The sequence below is a fragment of the Rhinoraja longicauda genome, chromosome 30 (genome assembly GCF_053455715.1).
Source record: "Rhinoraja longicauda isolate Sanriku21f chromosome 30, sRhiLon1.1, whole genome shotgun sequence".
In the NCBI taxonomy this organism is placed as follows: Eukaryota; Metazoa; Chordata; class Chondrichthyes; order Rajiformes; family Arhynchobatidae; genus Rhinoraja; species Rhinoraja longicauda.
Window position 1 is genome coordinate 1,504,992 of NC_135982.1, and position 18,931 is coordinate 1,523,922.

The 18,931-nt window shown below is 51.0% G+C and overlaps 1 protein-coding gene across 1 annotated transcript in view; it reads left to right on the forward strand.

The window, feature by feature from the left end:
* The window catches only part of LOC144607921 (uncharacterized), a 511,597-nt gene that overhangs the window by 320,014 nt on the left and 172,652 nt on the right, over nt 1–18,931 (forward strand). Inside the window, exon 6 of the mRNA XM_078425055.1 lies at nt 6,925–7,047. Within this exon, the coding sequence (XP_078281181.1) occupies nt 6,925–7,047 (123 nt within the window). The remainder of the gene's footprint in view (nt 1–6,924; nt 7,048–18,931) is intronic.

Here is an 18,931-nt window from a genome sequence, read left to right on the forward strand (position 1 = left end):
ACGTCACCACCCCGCCCCATGTGACCTCACCCAGCCAGCGGCCACGTGTTCCCGCTATGGTGGCCACCCGGGCCGGGAGGAGGGCTGCTACACAACCTCTGTTCAGTGGCGCCTGGGCCTCCGGGCCTACACTGTCCGGACCTACACTGTCCGGACCTACACTGTCCGGACCTACACTGTCCGGACCTACACTGTCCGGACCTACACTGTCCGGACCTACACTGTCCGGACCTACACTGTCCGGACCTACACTGTCCGGACCTACACTGTCCGGACCTACACTGTCCGGACCTACACTGTCCGGACCTACACTGTCCGGACCTACACTGTCCGGACCTACACTGTCCGGACCTACACTGTCCGGACCTACACTGTCCGGACCTACACTGTCCGGACCTACACTGTCCGGACCTACACTGTCCGGACATACCTACAGTGTCCGGTCCTACAGTGTCCGAGCCTCCACTGTCCGAGCCTCCACTGTCCGAGCCTCCACTGTCCGAGCCTACACTGTCCGAGCCTCCACTGTCCGAGCCTCCACTGTCCGAGCCTCCACTGTCCGAGCCTCCACTGTCAGAGCCTCCACTGTCCGAGCCTCCACTGCCCGAGCCTCCACTGCCCGAGCCTCCACTGCCCGAGCCTCCACTGCCCGAGCCTCCACTGCCCGAGCCTCCACTGCCCGAGCCTCCACTGCCCGAGCCTCCACTGCCCGAGCCTCCACTGCCCGAGCCTCCACTGCCCGAGCCTCCACTGCCCGAGCCTCCACTGCCCGAGCCTCCACTGTCCGAGCCTCCACTGTCCGAGCCTCCACTGTCCGAGCCTACACTGTCCGAGCCTCAGTGTCCGAGCCTCACTGTAGGCCCACGGTGTCCGGGCCCACGGTGTCCGGGCCCACGGTGTCCGGGCCCACGGTGTCCGGGCCCACGGTGTCCGGGCCCACGGTGTCCGGGCCCACGGTGTCCGGGCCCACGGTGTCCGGGCCCACGGTGTCCGGGCCCACGGTGTCCGGGCCCACGGTGTCCGGGCCCACGGTGTCCGGGCCCACGGTGTCCGGGCCCACGGTGCTCGGGCCCACGGTGCCCACGGTGTCCGGGCCCACAGTGTCCGGGCCTTCCTTCCCCGTTCAAGAAGACTGATTTTCAAAAAGTTAGTCGAAGTTCAGCTCTGCGCGTTTCAAAATACTGTAGCAGGCACCTCATAAGCAAGGAGAAGGAACAAAGGATATGAAATATCGTCTAGACATGGTAAGCAAGAAGCTAATGTCTGGGTGTGTTTACAGTGCACTGCAGAGTGTGGATAAGATATAGTGTCACCCCAGACTAGTAGTGTTGTCACAGCCACATAGCTGATGATCAGACAACACTAACCCTTTCCACTAACGTCACCGAGCTGTGACTGGAAATAAAACCTAAACCACATGAAGCTGGGAGCAAGGCATGTGCGTGCCATGTACTGCAACAGTGTGGTTGACAAAGGCATGCCATGGCATTGGGAGAAGCAAAACACATCATCTGTCTTTAAACAACTTTTTAAAAACTTTGTTTATAGTTGTAAATTGCTGATGATATCTTTTAAAGTGACAGACAGGCACAATTTAGTCCAATGTGCTGACTGTTGCAAAACTCCACATTCTTCAACTTTACCTCCAGAGAGAGCGTTCCTGAGAGTTGCTGGGTTACTGTGACAGGGGCTCGCACTGCAAGGTGGGAAAACAGCTGAGGTCACAACATGGGCGAGTGGGGGTGACACTGGGGGGAGTGGGTGTGACATGGGGGGTGGGGGTGGCACCGGGGGGGGGTGGGTGGGGGTGGCAACGGGGGGGGGGGGTGACACTGGGGGAGTGGAGGTGACACTGGGGAGTGGGGGTGACACGGTGGGTTGACACTGGGGGAGTGGGGGTGACACTGGGGGGTGGGGGTGACATGGGGGGTGGGGGTGACACTGGGGGAGTGGGGGTGACACTGGGGGAGTGGGGGTGACACTGGGGGGTGGGGGTGACACTGGGGGGGTGGGGGTGACATGGGGGGTGGGGGTGACACGGGGGGTTGACACTGGGGAGTGGAGGTGACACTGGGGAGTGGGGGTGACACGGTGGGGGGGTGGGGGTGACACGGTGGGGGGGTGGGGGTGACACTGGAAAGTGGGGGTAACAAGGGGAGGTGGGGGTGACACGGGGGGGGGTGACACTGGGGGGGGGTGACACTGGGGGTGGGGGTGACACTGGGGGAGTGGGGGTGACACCTTGGGGAGTGGGGGTGACACTGGGGGAGTGGGGGTGACACCTGGGGGAGTGGGGGTGACCCTGAGGCAGAGTGGGGGTGACACTGGGGGGTGACACTGGGGGAGTGGGGGTGACCCTGAGGCAGAGTGGGGGTGACACTGGGGGGTGGGGGTGACACTGGGGGGAGTGGGGGTGACACTGGGGGGGGAGTGGGGGTGACACTGGGGGGGGAGTGGGGGTAACACTGGGGGGTGGGGGTGACACTGGGGGAGTGGGGGTGACACTGTGGGGTGGGGGTGACCCTGGGGGGGAGTGGGGGTGACACTGGGGGGGGAGTGGGGGTAACACTGGGGGGGGAGTGGGGTAACACTGGGGGGGGAGTGGGGGTGACACTGGGGTGCAGGTGTTCTGGAACATCAGCCAGTGTGAGCCAGGCCGAAGCTGCAGCCCCGACTCCACTGTGCATCACAGCTTGGTTTGGGAACAGCTCCATCCAAGACCGCAAGAAATTGCTGAGAATTGTGGACGCAGCCCAGACCATCACACAAACCAACCTCCCTTCCATTGACTCCATTTATACCTCATGTTGCCTCGGCAAGGCCAGCAGCATCATCAAGGACCAGGCGCACCCCGGCCACTCCCTCTTCCCCCCATCGGGCAAAAGGTACAGAAGTGTGAAAACGCACACCTCCAGATTCAGGGACAGTTTCTTCACAGCTGTTATCAGGCAACTGGACCGTCCTACCACAACCAGAGAGCGATCCTGAACTACTCTCTCGCTCATTGGAGACCATCGGACTATCTTTGATCGGACTTTACTGGCTTTATCTTGCACTAAACGTGCACTAACTAACTATCTGTACACTGTGGATTGTAATCATGTATTCCCACTGACTGGTTAGCACGCAACAAAAGCTTTTCACTGTGCACGGTATAGGTAACAACAAACTAAACTCAACTCCTCAGCTGGCACAGAGTGTGTAGCCAGATTTAAATTCAGAATTAATAAAACCATTGCACTCCATCTTTCAAAGACATTGATAAAACCAGCTGTTAGAATTTGAAGAATGTTAACACTCTGCTATATTTCACGGGAATTAAGTTAAGAATGTTGTTCATGCTATTTCTAAGTCTGCAAAGCCGATTCCAGGAACAGATCTATTTCTGTTCTGCAAATCCAGTGTCAGGGCTCAAAATGGCTCCTTCAAAGTAGCCCTTAAATTCCTGGGTATCGAGATCTAAAACGTTACCCATTCCTTCTCTCCAGAGATGCTGCCTGATCTGCTGAGTTACTCCAGTACTCTGTGAAACGTCACCCATTCCTTCTCTCCAGAGATGCTGCCTGACCTGCTGAGTTACTCCAGCACTTTGTGTCTATTCTCAGTGAAAACGAGCATCTGCAATTCCTTCCGACACCTTAAATTTCTGTGTTGGTTCTGCTCAGGTTAGATGGAGAGTTAGCCTCTCCCCCCCCCCCACCCCCACTCCCACCCCCCAACAGTCCTACCAAACACACCACCGAGGGGCAGGTATTACACAAAAGACACAGAGTGCTGGAATAACTCAGCGGGTCAGGCAGCATCTCTGGAGAACATGGATAGGTGACGTTTCGGGTTAGCGCCCTTCATCCCTTCTTCAAATGATTGAATTACGGGGGGAAAGCTGGAAGAGGTGTGGGCAGGGCAAAGCCTGGCAAGTGATAGGTGGATACAGGGGTGTGGGCAGGGCAAAGTCTGGCAAGTGATAGGTGGGTACAGGCGAGAGAGATTAAATGGCAGACGAATGGACAAAGAAAGTGGACAGTGGACAGAGATGAGAAAGAGACAAATGACTGAGATAAGGAGAGAAGAGGAGTGACATGTAAAGCTGGAGGGGGAGAAAGGTGGAAGGGAACAGGGAGAAGTGAAAAGGAGGGTGGGATAATGTGAGAAATTGATACACATCCAGGTGGGACATTCTGAAGAATGGAAGAGAGAGGGGAGAAAAAGGGAGGGAGGGGGTTGTCAATGACCTAAAACTGGAGAGTGACTCCATCATTGTGTGTTGTTTTGCTCAAGGTTGCAGCATGTGCAGCTTTGTGTGTCTGCTGGGGTGGCACTGCACAGGTTAGATGGAGATTAAAACTTCCTCCCTGCTCTATTGTTATTGTAGGTAGAGGAGGCAGGTCATTGGATCATGTTTTTGTCAACTACTTCATTCAATTTCCATAAAATATCAATTCTTACGGAAGATTATTCCTTGACTGTGTCTCTGCATCTCGTTTCACTGTTCATATGTTCATAAGTTCTAGAAGCAGCATTAGGCCATTCGGCCCATCGTCCACCCCACCATTCAATCATGGCTGATCTATCTGTCTCTCAGTCCCATTCTCCACCCACTATCCCCCGATATCCGTCATCCCTTCCCATCACCGGGACTCTGCCAGTGGAAGGTCACCTGTTGGGAAACCTCGAGCCAAGGTGGCAGCCCCACTCTCTCCCCTCACCAGCTCACAATAACCCTAATGATCTCCAGCCCAGCCCCTGCCACCCGGACAACCCCAGCCCTGAGGAGAGCTCCAGCCAGACCTCGGCCTACACCCCCACCCCCCCCCCCCCCCCTTCCAACTACCAGGGTAACTGACTCCTGGCCTGAACATCCCGGTCTCATCCCACCTAACTGCAACACATCCCACGCACCAACCCAACCCTGCAGATGCCAATCCCTCATGCACTGCCATCCCAAACCTTGCCCCCTCTCCCATCCCAATCCCCCCCCCCCCCACTGTAGCCCCCCTCTCTCTGTAACTCCTCCACGTATCCTGATCTGGAATACAGCCGACTCCACCATCTGGAATACACCATCCAGCACTTAAAGCCTCCTGAGTAATTAATGGAGACGGCAGGATGGAGAATGAGGTTGTGAGGAGTAGATCATGCATGGTTGAATGGCGGAGTAGACACGATGGGCCGAATGGCCTAATACTGCTCCTTGAACATGAACATGAACGTATGGGTAATAAATGTTGTTTTGGGTTTGCAGGTGACCCGCTGGTTAAACCTGAGCATAACTCAACATTCATACCCTCTTCCACCCTTGTCTTCTGCTCTGCTCCTCCTTTTTGCCTTCTCGCCATTCAGCTGGTGGAGGGTGGCCTTGGTCGAGATGTTTGTGTGTGGACACCTCGGCCCTGTTCTCTTCCTGTGGGTGTGCTGGGGAGTGTGTGATGGGTGTGGGTGTGCTGGGGAGTGTGTGATGGGTGTGGGTGTGTTGGGTGTGGGTGTGCTGGGGAGTGTGTGTTACCTGTGGGTGTGCTGGGGAGTGTGTGTTACCTGTGGGTGTGCTGGGGTGTGTGTGTGTTGGGTGTGGGTGTGTTGGGGAGTGTGTGTTGGGTGTGGGTGTGTTGGGGAGTGTGTGTTGGGTGTGGGTGTGTTGAGTGTGTGTTGGGTGTGGGTGTGTTGGGGAGTGTGTGTTGGGTGTGGGTGTGCTGGGGAGTGTGTGTTGGGTGTGGGTGTGTTGGGGAGTGTGTGTTGGGTGTGGGTGTGCTGGGGAGTGTGTGTTGGGTGTGGGTGTGCTGGGGAGTGTGTGTTACCTGTGGGTGTGCTGGGGTGTGTGTGTTGGGTGTGGGTGTGTTGGGTGTGGGTGTGCTGGGGAGTGTGTGTTGGGTGTGGGTGTGCTGGGGAGTGTGTGTTGGGTGTGGGTGTGCTGGGGAGTGTGTGTTGGGTGTGGGTGTGTTGGGGAGTGTGTGTTGGGTGTGGGTGTGCTGGGGAGTGTGTGTTGGCTTTGAATTCCTGCAGGAGTTTTAAGAGCTGCAAGTCCCACCAATGTTTCTCTGCCAGCTTGGGTTTGGCACAGCGGTAGAGTTGCTGCCATACAGTGCTAGAGACTCGGGTTCGACCATGAATACGGGCGCTGTCTGTCTGGAGTTTGTACGTTCTCGCCGTGACCGCGTGGGTTTTCTCCAGGTGCTCCAGTTTCCTGCCACACTCCAAAGACGTAAAGGGGTGTAGGTTAATTGGCTTTGGTTAAAAAAATTGCAAATTGTTTCTATGTTTAGGATCATGCTAGTGTACAGGGATCGCTGGTCGGCGTGAACTCGGTAGGCCGAAGGTCCTGTTTATACACTGTGTCTCTAAACTAAACTAAGTTAAACTAGACTAGACTAGACTAGACTAGACTAGACTAGACTAGACTAGACTAAACTAAACTAGACTAGACTAGACTAGACTAGACTAGACTAGACTAGACTAAAAGACATCTCTGCACCCAGATGAATGTGTGCTGAGCAGTTTGAGAGAAGGAGCAGAGAGGTGAATGGATTACAGTCAGTGTGGTATCACAAAATGCTGGAGTAACTCAGCAGGTCAGGCAGCATCTCTGGAGAGAAGGAATGGGCGATGTATGGGGCAGTCAGTGCGGTGGTGTCTCAGTCTGGCATGTGCCGTGACTGCCAGCCTCCCACCGGCATTATCCCGGCTGCCACATGTACATCGAGCACTGGTGGCTGATGCTGATTTGCACTGAGTGCCTGCCATGGATGCAGAACACTACTTATATTTCTGACTGGTGCAAACACTTATTCGCACTTGAATAGATTTGGCACAGCTACAAGATTGTATCTACCATGCCCTGTCCAACATTCGAGGCATTCTTTCCTACACACAATGACCAGTTCTCGTTCTCCTGGCCCACAGTAAATGTTTTCCTCCCTCTGATCTCTGCAGATGTGGACGAGTGCCAAGTGCATAATGGAGGCTGTCAACACAGATGCATAAATACCCAGGCATCGCATTACTGTGAGTGTAAACCAGGCTTCCGCCTCCACACTGATAGGCGCACCTGCCTCGGTGAGTATTGACAACTGACCACCGACACTGCATGGACACAAAATGCATGGACACTGCATGGACACAAAATGCATGGACACTGCATGGACACAAAATGCTGGAGTGGTCACCCATTCCTTCTCTCCAGAGATGCTGCCTGTCCCGCTGAGTTACTCCAGCATTTTGTGTCTATCTTCAGTATAAACCAGCACCTGCAGTTCCTCCGCCACACTCTGCCCACTGCCACTGGTGGGTCTGTGGGGTTCTGGGGTGGCAGGGAAGCCCTGCCCTGCCCTGTGGAGACCGGGCACTGCCAATGCTTTTGCCCACCAGTAATCCCAGCACCTTCCTGGCTACTCCCACCCTCCTTGCCACCACTCAGTGCCACTCTGACTGGATTGCCCTTCGTTTAGTTTATCGTCACGTGTACCGAATTACAGCAGAAAGCTTTTTATTGTGTGCTCACCAGACAGCGGAAAGACGATACATGATTACAATAGACCATCCACAGTGTAAGATAAAGTCCAGTAAAGTTTGATTAAAGGTAGCCCGAGGGTCTCCAATGAGGAAGGCAGTAACTCAGGACTGCTCTCTAGTTGTTGGTGGGATGGTTCAGTTACCTGAAGACAGCTGGGAAGAAACTGTCCCTGAATCTGGAGGTGTGGGTTCCCTGCTTTTATCCGTATGAATGATTGCCCAGCTTGGACTATCCATCAGACACTCCATCACCTCTTCCCAATCTCCGAATCACAGTCCCTAATCCCAGTCATCCACCAGACCCCACAGTGACCAGTCCAATCTCCCCTCGTGCCGATTTGTCTGGTGTTTTACTCTCTGATCTCGGTATTCTACTATCCATGTCTTCTCCTTTTGCTCTCCTTGCACAGCAGCTTTCTGGCATTCCATTCACCCCATCCTCTTCCGTGAGCATTTCTTCACCCCATCGCTCCTCATGTCCATTTCCCCTGCTTCACATCACAAACCTTAATAAACTCTGATGGGCACAAAATGTTGGAGTAACTCAGCGGGTCAGGCACCATCTCTGGACAAAAGGAATAGGTGACTTTTCAGGTCGAGACCCTTCTTCAGACTGGGGTCTCGACCCAAAACATCAACTATTCCTTCTCTCCAGAGATGCTGCCTGACCCGCTGAGTTACTCCAGCATTTTGTGTCTGTCTTCAGTGTAAACCAGCATCTGCAGTTCCTTCCTGCAGCGAATAAACTCTGGCTGGCTGTTAACTGAGATGCTCCAGCGTCCTCCCACTGGAGCTGCTGTTTGTGGTCGTGCCTCCAGCCCTTCATGGGGCTTTCCATGATGCCTCTTGTTCCCATTCCCCCCTGTGATCCAGCTTTAGATGTGCTGGAGCAAGGCCTCCCTCAGTTTGGGTGAGAGGAAGGTTTTCCTTGTGTATCCCAACCGCTTTGACCATGATCCCAGCAAGGGAACCTCCTCCAGAACATTGGGAGTGTGGTCCCACCTCGTGAAGGAAGGGTTTAGTTTAGAGATACAGCACGGAAACAGGCCCTTCGGCCCACCGGGTCCACGACAGCCAGCAATCCCCGCACACTTACACTATCCTACACACACTGGGGATGATTTACAATTATACCAAGCTAATTAACTGACAAATCAGTATGTCTTTGGAGTGTGTGAGGAAACCGGAGCACCCGGAGAGAACGCACGTGGTCACGGGGAGAATGTACAAACTCCACACAGGCAGCACCCGTAGTCATTATGGAGCCCGTGTCTCTGGCGCTGTGAGGCAGCAACTCTGCCGCTACTGTCCCCGTGTACAGGTAAGGTGTGATGTGGTGTAGTGCGAGCAGCTCGATGGTGAACCAGCACGGATCATTTAGCCTGACAGGGTGGCTGGGCCCTGTGTTCGAATGTTCTGTGTATCTTTTTCTGCGTGCCCCATTTGAAAACATTTGAAACTCCTGGTATTGTTCAAATGATTCTGTTATTGTAGTTCAGTAGCTGAATGGCGACATTAATTCTGAATGTGTACTTTGTTTATTGCAACATAAACATAATGCTCACGTCCTCTTTGCCAGGGCTGGCTGGGAAGGTTGTCCAGGTTCCCTCATTTATCACTGCTAACTCTGACAGAAGCTGTGCTGAATACAATTGTGGTCACTCACAGAAAGGAATTTCCTGACTCTAATCACTCTTGCCTGTCACATACTGAGGGCTAGTGGCTACAGAACTAGCAAACAGTGCTGCCCCCTTGTCTCTGGTATTGAGCTCAATTGTGTAAGCGATAGAAATGGTTGTGACTGAAGCAGAAATGCCTGGAAGATACAACCGGCAATGAATAAATGCACAAGGTTTTAATATACTAACAATACACTGGAATAAGCCTATTGAGATCTGAATGTGGGCCAAAGGTAACTTTGAATCTTAATCATGCTTCGGCACTGTTTCAGACGATCCTGTCATTAGTTTAGTATTTGCGTTTAGTTTAGTTTAGTTTAGAGATACTGTGCGGAAACAGGCCCTTCGGCCCACCGGATCCGTGTCAACCAGTGATCCCCGCACACTAACACTATCTACACACACTGGGACAATTTACAATTATACCAAGCCGGTTAACCTACAAACCTGTACGTCTTTGGAGTGTGGGAGATCCAGGAGAAAACCCACGCAGGTCACGGGGAGAACGTACAAACTCCGTGCAGGCAGCACCCCTAGTCAGGATCGAACCCGGGTGTCTGGTTCTGTAAGGCAGCAGCTTTTGAGAAACCAAAATAAAACAAACTGCAAGGAGAACTCATCGTGTCAAGCTGCATCTGTGGGGCCAAACAGATGGTGGCTGTTTCAGATTAAGACTCACAGATGCAGGGTCCTGACCCCAGCTTTGCATCCACAGATGCTGTTTGACTTGGAGTTCCTCCAGCAGTTAGCTTTTGATCTTGTCAGTAGCCATGAAGTCATACAGAACGGGAACAGACCCTTCGGCCCAACTATCCTGCGCCATCCTAGATGACTGAATTATGCAGCACACCAATTTACAACACCTGTTTCTTTCCAGAATGCTGATCTGAAATAGTCACAGAGTTGCAGGAGCATGGAAGCAGGCCATTCAGCCCAACTCACCCATGCCGACCACGAGGCCCTATCTTAGATAGTCCCATTTACCTGCCTGTGTCCGATATTCCTCTAAATCTTTCTTATCAAATGTTCTTTTCCAAATGTTGTTATGGTACCTGCCTCAACTACCTCCTCTGGCAACTCATTCAATTCACTCAAAGTTTGATATGCCCAAAGTGAAGAAGTTGCCTCTCCCATGTACTATGTTCCCATATTCCCATCTCACCTTAAACCCATGTCCTCTGGTTCTTGGTTCCCCTTTGCTAGGTAAAATTCTTTGTGCATTTACCTTATCTATTCCCCTCATAATTTTCTATGAGATCACCCCTCATCCTCCTGTGCTCAAGAACCAATATGTCGTAGAAGATCTCGGGTAAACTAGAGAAGATGCAGGAACAGCCTGAGTCCACGCCAGCTCAAACACAACAGGACCAAAAACCAGTCGCAAAGTTGCTTGGAGCTCTGGAACAGAATAGATGACTACCAAAGCCAGAAGGAGAGTCCAGACCCAAAACCTATCCATGTTCTCCAGAGAAGCTGCCTGGCCTGCTGACTTACTCCAGAGTTTTATATCTTTTTTTGGTAAACCAGCATCTGCAGTTCCTTATGTCTACAGATGACAACACTCTACACCCCTCCCCCCCCCCCCCGTCAGAACTTAACTGTTAGATATCTTTCCAGAAAGATGAGAAAAAGAAACCAAGTTCACAATTTAAAGGGTTCTGACCCGAGACATTACCTATTCTTTCTCTCCAGAGATGCTGTCTGATCCACTGAGTAACTCCAGCACTTTATGTCTGTCCAAGTTCACAGCATATTTGCAAACAAAGAACCACCACTCATGTTGATACTAAAACTTAAACCAAGAGCCATGAATTGTAACAGTAAGCACAGAGCTTTCAAAGCATTGTAGTGTCTGGGATTGGTGGTAAACTGTGCGGCACGGTGGCGCAGTGGTAGAGTTGCTGCCTTACAGCGCTTGCAGCAACAGAGACCTGAGTTCAGTCCCGACTACAGCTGCTGTCTGTACGGAGTTTGTACGTTCTCCCTGTGACCGCATGGTTTTTCTCCGAGATATGCAGTTTCCACCCACACTCCAAAGACATACAAGTTTGTAGGTTAATTGGCTTGGTATAATTATAAATTGTCCCTAGTGTGTGTAGGATAGTGTTAATGTGCGGGGATCACTGGTCGGCATGGACTAGGTGAGCCGAAGGACTTGTTTTTGCTCTGTATCTTTAAACTAAATATCTTCAACAAAGAATCACACAGTGGGTGCTGCTCTTGTTTCTGAATTGGAAGGTTGTGTGGCCCAGCACTGCTCTAAACATTTGAGCAACAGAGACCCCGGTTCGATCCTGACCACGGGTGCTGTCCGTACGGAGTTTGTACGTTCTCCCCGCAACCCATGTGGGTTTTCTCCGGGTGCTCCGATTTCCCCCCACACTCCAAAGATTTGTTGGCTAATTGGCTTAGTATAATTGTAAATTGCCCCAAATGTGTGTGAGGATAGTACAAGTGTGTGGGGATCGCTGGTTGGTGCGGACTTGGTGGGCTGAAGGGCCTGCTTCTGTGCTGTATCTCTAAACTAAACTAAACTAAACTAAACAAATCTAAACTATCACATCATGAAACCAGGTTACATATCAATCCCATGGTGAAAACACCTTAATATCAAAGTAATTGTGTTGATCAATCCTGGTGTGAAACTGGAATTGTACATCGTAGGAGCAAATGGAAAGGCCACACGTTGGTGCTCAAAGTGCCGGGCGATTTATTAAAACTGGTGTGCACCAGGAGAGCAATCAATGCTGATCTCCCGAGCGCAACTTTGGTACAGCTTTTACATTCTCAGCTTACAAGAGTACACAGAAACTTGACTAACAGTAAAACTAGGTCTTGATCACAGATGGAGGTTACGGAAAGACTTAATTAGATAACAAGCTAGGTCTTGATTTCCGAATAAAATGATGACCCACAAGTCTAACTTAGTTGTCAGCAGGTCCATGTTTCTGTCACAAGGATGGGTGCATACTACAACATCGTCAATGAAGCCGCTGGAACCTGGGTGTGGTGATGGCTGGATTGTCTGCAGTTCCCTGTCAGTGTATCAGCACAATCCACATCCCTATTTACTAGCTATCAGCCATCACTGTCTTTTTCTCCACAACATATATTGATCCTGTTGTGAAGCCAGTGTGTGAATGAATCCGTGTGAGAAGACTGACCTGATGTCGGTCATGATTCTGGTTTCTGTAACTTCCCTGCTGTGAAGCAAGTTGCTAAGTTTTCGTACGTCATGAATCCTATTGTGAGTCTGGTGTGTATCGATCCTCGTGTGAGTGAGTAAACAGGGCTGTGTGAAGACAGAGTGTGTGCAGAGTTGGAGTGTACTGTATATCGGTACTAGAGTGAAGGTGTGTGCATCAGATCTGGTGTGAAGCCTATGTAGATAATGATCCCAGTGTGTGGATAGTATTTGTGTCCATGCAGAGTGAAGCTGGTGAGTGCCCTCATTTACAAACACGCTACAAACCGGAGCACCCAGAGAAAGCCCACGCAGTCACAGGGAGAACGTGCAAGCTCCACACAGACAGTGCCCAAGGTCAGCATTGATTCTGGGCCCCTGGTGCTGTGAAGCAGCAGCTCCACCAGCTCTAAATCATTTTGGATAGAGTGGTTATCAGTCCTGTACAGATACAGTTGTGTGTAGCAATCCAGGTGTGAAATGGCTGTGTGTATTTAATCTCTGGTGCCCAGAGTAGGGGAATCGAGGCCCAGAGGACATAGGTTAAAGATGAAGGGGAAAGATGTACTCGGAACGTGAAGGGTAACTTTCACACAAATGGTGGTGGGTGTATTGAACAAGCTGCCAGAGGAGGTCGTTGAGGCTGGGACTATGGCAATGTTTAAGAAACAGTTAGACAAGTACAGTTAGATAGGACATGTTTGGAGGGATATGGGCTGAACGCAGGCAGTTGGGACTCATGCAGATGGGACATTGTTGGCCCGTGTTGGCAAGTTAGCCAGAAGGGCCTGTTCCCACACTGTGTCACTCTATGACTCTCTACAATGTGAAGCAACTGTGTTTTTGTGTGAGGCTGATGTACACACTACTCCAGTTAGGCAGTGGTGTGTGTACTGACACCTGTGGTTTGTGCAGCCTTTGTGTAGCTGCTTTGTGTGGCAATCCCAGTGTAAAACTGATCTGCATTGATTTGTGTTAAAATGCATCGATGTGTACCATGTGTACGGTGTGCATGTGGCTTGAGTTATTGGTGGTCAGCCCTTTACCTGGACCGTCCAGTTGGGATGGACATGGGATAGAGTCATAGAGTGATACAGTGGGAAACAGGCCCTTCATAGTCATAGAGTGATACAGTGGGAAACAGGCCCTTCGGCCCAACTCACGCACACCGGCCAACCTGTCCCAGCTACACTAGTCCAACCTGCCTGCACTTGGTCCATAACTCTCCAAACCTGTCCTATCCATGTACCTGTCCAACTGTTTCTTAAATGATGGGATTGTCCCGGCCTCAACTACTTCCTCTGGCAGCATGTTCCATGCACTCACCACCCTCTGTGTGAAAAAGTTACCCCTCGGATTCCTATTAAATCATTTCCCCTTCACCTTGAACCTATGCCCTCTGATCCTTGATTCCCCTACTCTGGGCAAAAGACTCTGTGTGTCTATCTGATCTACTCCACTCATGATTTTGTACACCTCTATAAGATCACCCCTCATCCTCCTGCGCTCCATGGAATAGAGACCCAGCCTATTCAACCTCTTCCTGTAGCTCACACCCTCTAGTCCTGGCAACATCCTCGTAAATCTTTTCCGGACCCTTTCAAGCTTGACAATATCTTTCCTATAACATGGTGCCCAGAACTGAACACGATATTCTAAATGCGGTCTCACCAATGTCCTGTACAACTGCAACTTGACCTCCCAACTTCTATACTCAATACTCTGATTGATGATGGCCAAAGAGCCAAAAGGCTTTTTGACCATTTTATCTATCTGCGACTAGACCTTCAAGGAACCATGCACCTGCACTCCTAGATCCCTCTGCTCCACAACACTACCCAGAGGCCTACCATTTACTGTGTAGGTCCTGCCCTTGTTCAACGTCCCAAAATGCAACACCTCACACTTCTCTGTATTAAATTCCATCAACCATTCCTCCGCCCACCTGGCCAATCGATCCAGATCCTGCTGCAATCTTTCACAACCATCTTCACTATCTGCAAAACCATCCACTTTTGTATCATCAGCAAACTTGCTAATCCTGCCCTGCATGGTCTCATCCAAATCATTGATGTAGATGACAAACAGTAACGGGCCCAGCACTGAACCCTGAGGCACACCACTAGTCACAGGCCTCCAGTCTGAGAAGCAACCTTCCACCATTACCCTCTGCTTCCTTCCATGGAGCCAATTTGCTATCCATTCAGCTATCTCTCCTTGGATCCCATGAGATCTAACCTTCCAGAGCAGTCTACCATGTGGAATGCCTTGTTGAAGTCCACGTACACAACATCGACAGCACTGCCCTCATCAACCTTCTTGCTTACGTTTTCAAAAAAATCAATCAGATTTGTGAGACACGACCTCCCATGTACAAACCCATGCTGACTGTCCCTAATCAGCCCTTGCCCATCCAAATGCCTGTATAACTCATCCCTCAGAATACTCTCTAGTAACTTACCAACTAAAGATGTTAAGCTCACCGGCCTATAGTTCCCAGAATTTTCCCTGCAGCCCTTCTTGAAAAGAGGCACCCTCCAGTCTTCCGGCACCTCTCCTGTATTTAAGGACGACTCGTAAATTTCAGCCAGGGCTCCCGCAATTTCCTCTCTAGTTTCCCGCAATGTCCTCAGATATATCTGATCAGGCCCTGGATGTTGAAGTGGAAGCAGGCAAGTTGTTGTTGTTGGCTGCAAGCTGCCTCTGAGGCCACTCTCGGCACCCATCCCCCGCCCCCACCCCCCCTCACCCCCCCTCGCATGTCTGACTGCACCTGAGGTGCTTTGCTGAAAAAGAAAATAATCCCAGCATAATGAGGCCAGAGTTTATTTACAACAGTTGTTTAAACAGTTTATTACAACAGTTGTTTAAACAGAGAACAGAGGCATTGAAATGAAATGTTGGCAAACAGTGCCATTGTAAGGCGGTTGGTGTCAGCCCTGCAGTTTCAGAGCACTAATGATATGCTCCTCTGTGTGGTTAGAGTCACAGAGTGATACCGCGTGGAGATAGGCCATTCGGCCCAACTTGCCCACACTGACCAACATGCCCCACGTCGGGGTAGAAGGTGTGATTTCTCGTCCAGTCCTCCACTTCCCAAAATAGTAACAACTCTGTCAGCTCCTCCACTCCTTGAGTATGGAAGTTGGGAGGTCCTGTTGCAGTTGTATACAACGTGGTGAGGCCACATTTAGAATATAGTGTTCATTTCTGGGCACCATGTTATAGGGAAGATGTTGACAAGCTGGAAAGGGTTTAGAGAAGATTTACGAGGATGTTGCCAGGACTAGAGGGTGTGAGCTACAGGGAGAGGTTGAGTAGGCTGGGTCTCTATTCCTTGCAGCACAGGAGGATGAGGGGTGATCTTATAAAGTTGTATAAAATTATGAGAGGAATAGATTGGGTAGATGCACAGTCTCTTTCCCAGAGTTGGGGAATTGAGAACCAGAGGACATAGGTTTAAGGCGAGGGGAGGAAATATTTAATAGGTATCTGAGGGGTAACTTATGCACACAGAGGGTGGTGGGTGCATGGAACGAGCTGCCAGAGGAGGTAGTTGAAGCAGGCACTTTCACATGTTTAACAAACATTTGGACAGGTACATGGATGGGACAGGTTTAGAGGGACATGGGCCAAACACTGGCAAGTGGGACTAGTGTAGATGGGACATGTTGGTCAGTGTGGGGAAGTTGGGCTGAAGGGCCTGTTTCCACGCTGCATGACTCTATGACTCTATGACTATGACTCCAGTCCCACGCAAATCCTCAACCAGTGTGCGAGCAAACCTTCATTTCTGGCCTGCTGCACATCCACAATGGTTCTCACTCCATCCTTTAGCTTGTGTGCATTCAATTGCCTTGATCCTAATGTCTGGAATTCTCTCTTCACCTGCCTTTCCACTTTTAGATGCTCCTTTTAAACCTCCCTGTGGCCGAGACTTTGATGCGCTGTATTAATTTCTCTCCCTGTTACCTTTGCCGAGTTGTTTTGATGGCGCCCTTGTGCATTGCTTTGGTGGGTGCTGTAAATGCGATTTGCATGCATGGTTGCACGTGGCCCTGCTGCAGCGCAACATTTGCACCGTAGCGCGGGAGCCTAGCAAGGTGAGGGGTGACCTTACAGGTGAATGGCCACAGTCGTTATCCCAGGATAGAGGCGTCTAACACTAGAAGCACAGGTTTAAGGTGAGAGGGGAAAGGTTTAAACGGGAAGTTGAGGGCAACGTTTTTGCACAGAGGGTGGAAAAAGAGGGTGTATATGGACCGAGGTGCCTGAGGAAGATTTAGAAGTGGGTACAATAACAATGTTTAAAAGACTTTGGACAAGTACATGCATAGAAATTGTTTAGAGGTATAAATTCAAAGAAGGGGGGTCTTGATGCGGAAAGCCACCAATTTCTTTTCTCCAGAGATGCTGTCTACCCCGCTGAGTTACTCCATCTTTTTGCATCGATCTTCGGTTTAAACCAGTATCTGCAGTTCCTTCCTACACAGGGAAGGTCTTGGTCAGCTGTATAACTCTATCACTAATTGTTGCACAAAAGCACCTGGAAGCCTCTTCCCCGCCCGCCCAGCTTCTGGTCTCAATGAATGCATGGACCGTGAAGAGGTGACGCGTGAAATTAGCTGATGCCTTTAATTGAAGAGCTCCAGGTGGCTAACATTCTTGACGTGTTTACCTGATGTGAAGATGCCTTTGGTGCAGGAGGTGGGGCACATTCCCAGCCACGTTCACGGAGTCACGGGGCTCAGGCATTCATGGTCCACAGGAGCCACTCTCCCCAGGGCCCTGGATTGGAGCTGACAGGTTACTTGCGAGGGGGAAGGGTCCAGAGAAGAAAGATTGGCTAAAACAGACACTCTGCAGCAGGAGCTGTGTATTCCAGGGTAATGTGAATGTGAAGGGACACATCATGGAGAGAAACAGGGGGGCCACGTTAGCTGGAGGGTTTATGTCACTCCAGAAGTTCAGCTGTGTGCTTCCTGTCCTGGATGAGGTAGGTGGGTCTATTGCCTCTTGCATCAACCGTGCAGTTCCCTGGGCAACTGACCTTTCAGAGTATTGCTGGGAAACAGTCCATGCTGTGCTGGGAGTGGCCATTGTTGGGGTCTTCACGGTGCCACACTGGAGCCCACTGAAGTCAGTCTCGTACCTACCTTCTACTCCTCAGTGCCCTCTCCAATCTGTACAGGCCCCTGATCTTTGGCCCTCAAAACAGACCTCACCCTCTGATCCCCTGAGGCCCTGACATCATTATCCTGCCACATTATCCCCCTTTACCCAATCTCCAGCCACCATCTCGCAACACTAACACTATCCTACACTCAATGGTGACAATTTACTATTTTACCAAGCCTACAAACCTGTACGTCGATGGAGTGTGAGAGGAAACCGGAGATCCCGGAGAAAACCCACGCAGGTCACGGGGAGAATGAACAAGCTCTGTACAGACAGCACCTGCTGTCAGGATGGAACCCGGGTCTCTGGCGCTGTAAGGCAGCAAGTCTACCGCTACACCACCGTGCTAAACTAAACTAATCTAAACTAAACTAAACTAAACCAAACATGCATGAAATAGCTGCTGCTCTAACTGTGTGTGCGTTGATGTTTAGTTTGCGTGCAGATGTCAGGTGCAGACGGACAGGAACGGAGGACATGCCTGATATTCCACAGGCTGTTTCTGATCTATTCTCACACTGGGCTGTGAGCAAACACAAAGCCAGGATTCTGTCACTGGCACGTCTGTGGGCAGCGGCTCTTTCCTTGCATGTCTGCAGGACATTGTGAGTGAAACATGTGAAGGTTCTGCATTAGTGCTCTCTCCCAGTTCTAGGGAGGGTGAACGATGATGCACGGTACTAGAAGCAGCAGCAATGGCTGGGAATTGAACCTGGGCTGGACGACTAAAGCAACGTAGCTGCTGCACTGTGACAGTGCATGAGTCTCCGCAACTCCCTGCTTAACTCATCCCTTCCAACCCAGACCACCCTCTCCCCAGGTACCTTCCCCTGCAACCGCAGGAGATGCAACACCTGTCCCTATACCTCCTCCCTCAACTCCGTCCAAGGACCCCGACAGTCCTTTAAAATGAGGCAGAGGTTCACTTGCACCCCTTCCAACCTCATCTACTGTATGCGCTGTTCCAGGTGTGGACACATGTATATCAGCAAGACCAAGCGCAGGCTCGGCGATCGTCTGCCTAAACCTACCTGATCTCCCGGTTGCTCAACACTTTAACTCCCCCTCCCATTCCCACACTGACCTTTCTGTTCTGTGCCTCATCCATTGTCAGAGTGAGGCCACGCACAAATTGAAGGAACAGCACCTCATATTTTGCTTGGGTAGCTTACACCCCAGCGGTATGAACATTGACTTCTCTAACTTCAAGTAACCCTTGCTTTTCCTCTCTCTCCATCCCCCCATTCCTAGTTCTCCGACCAGTCTGACTGTCCCCGATGACATTTTATCTCTGTTTTGCTTTGCTGTCAGCTTCCCCTAGCTAACAGCGATCTATTCTACATGTTCCTTCAACTGCATCCTCTTTGATCCCTCACACTTCCATATC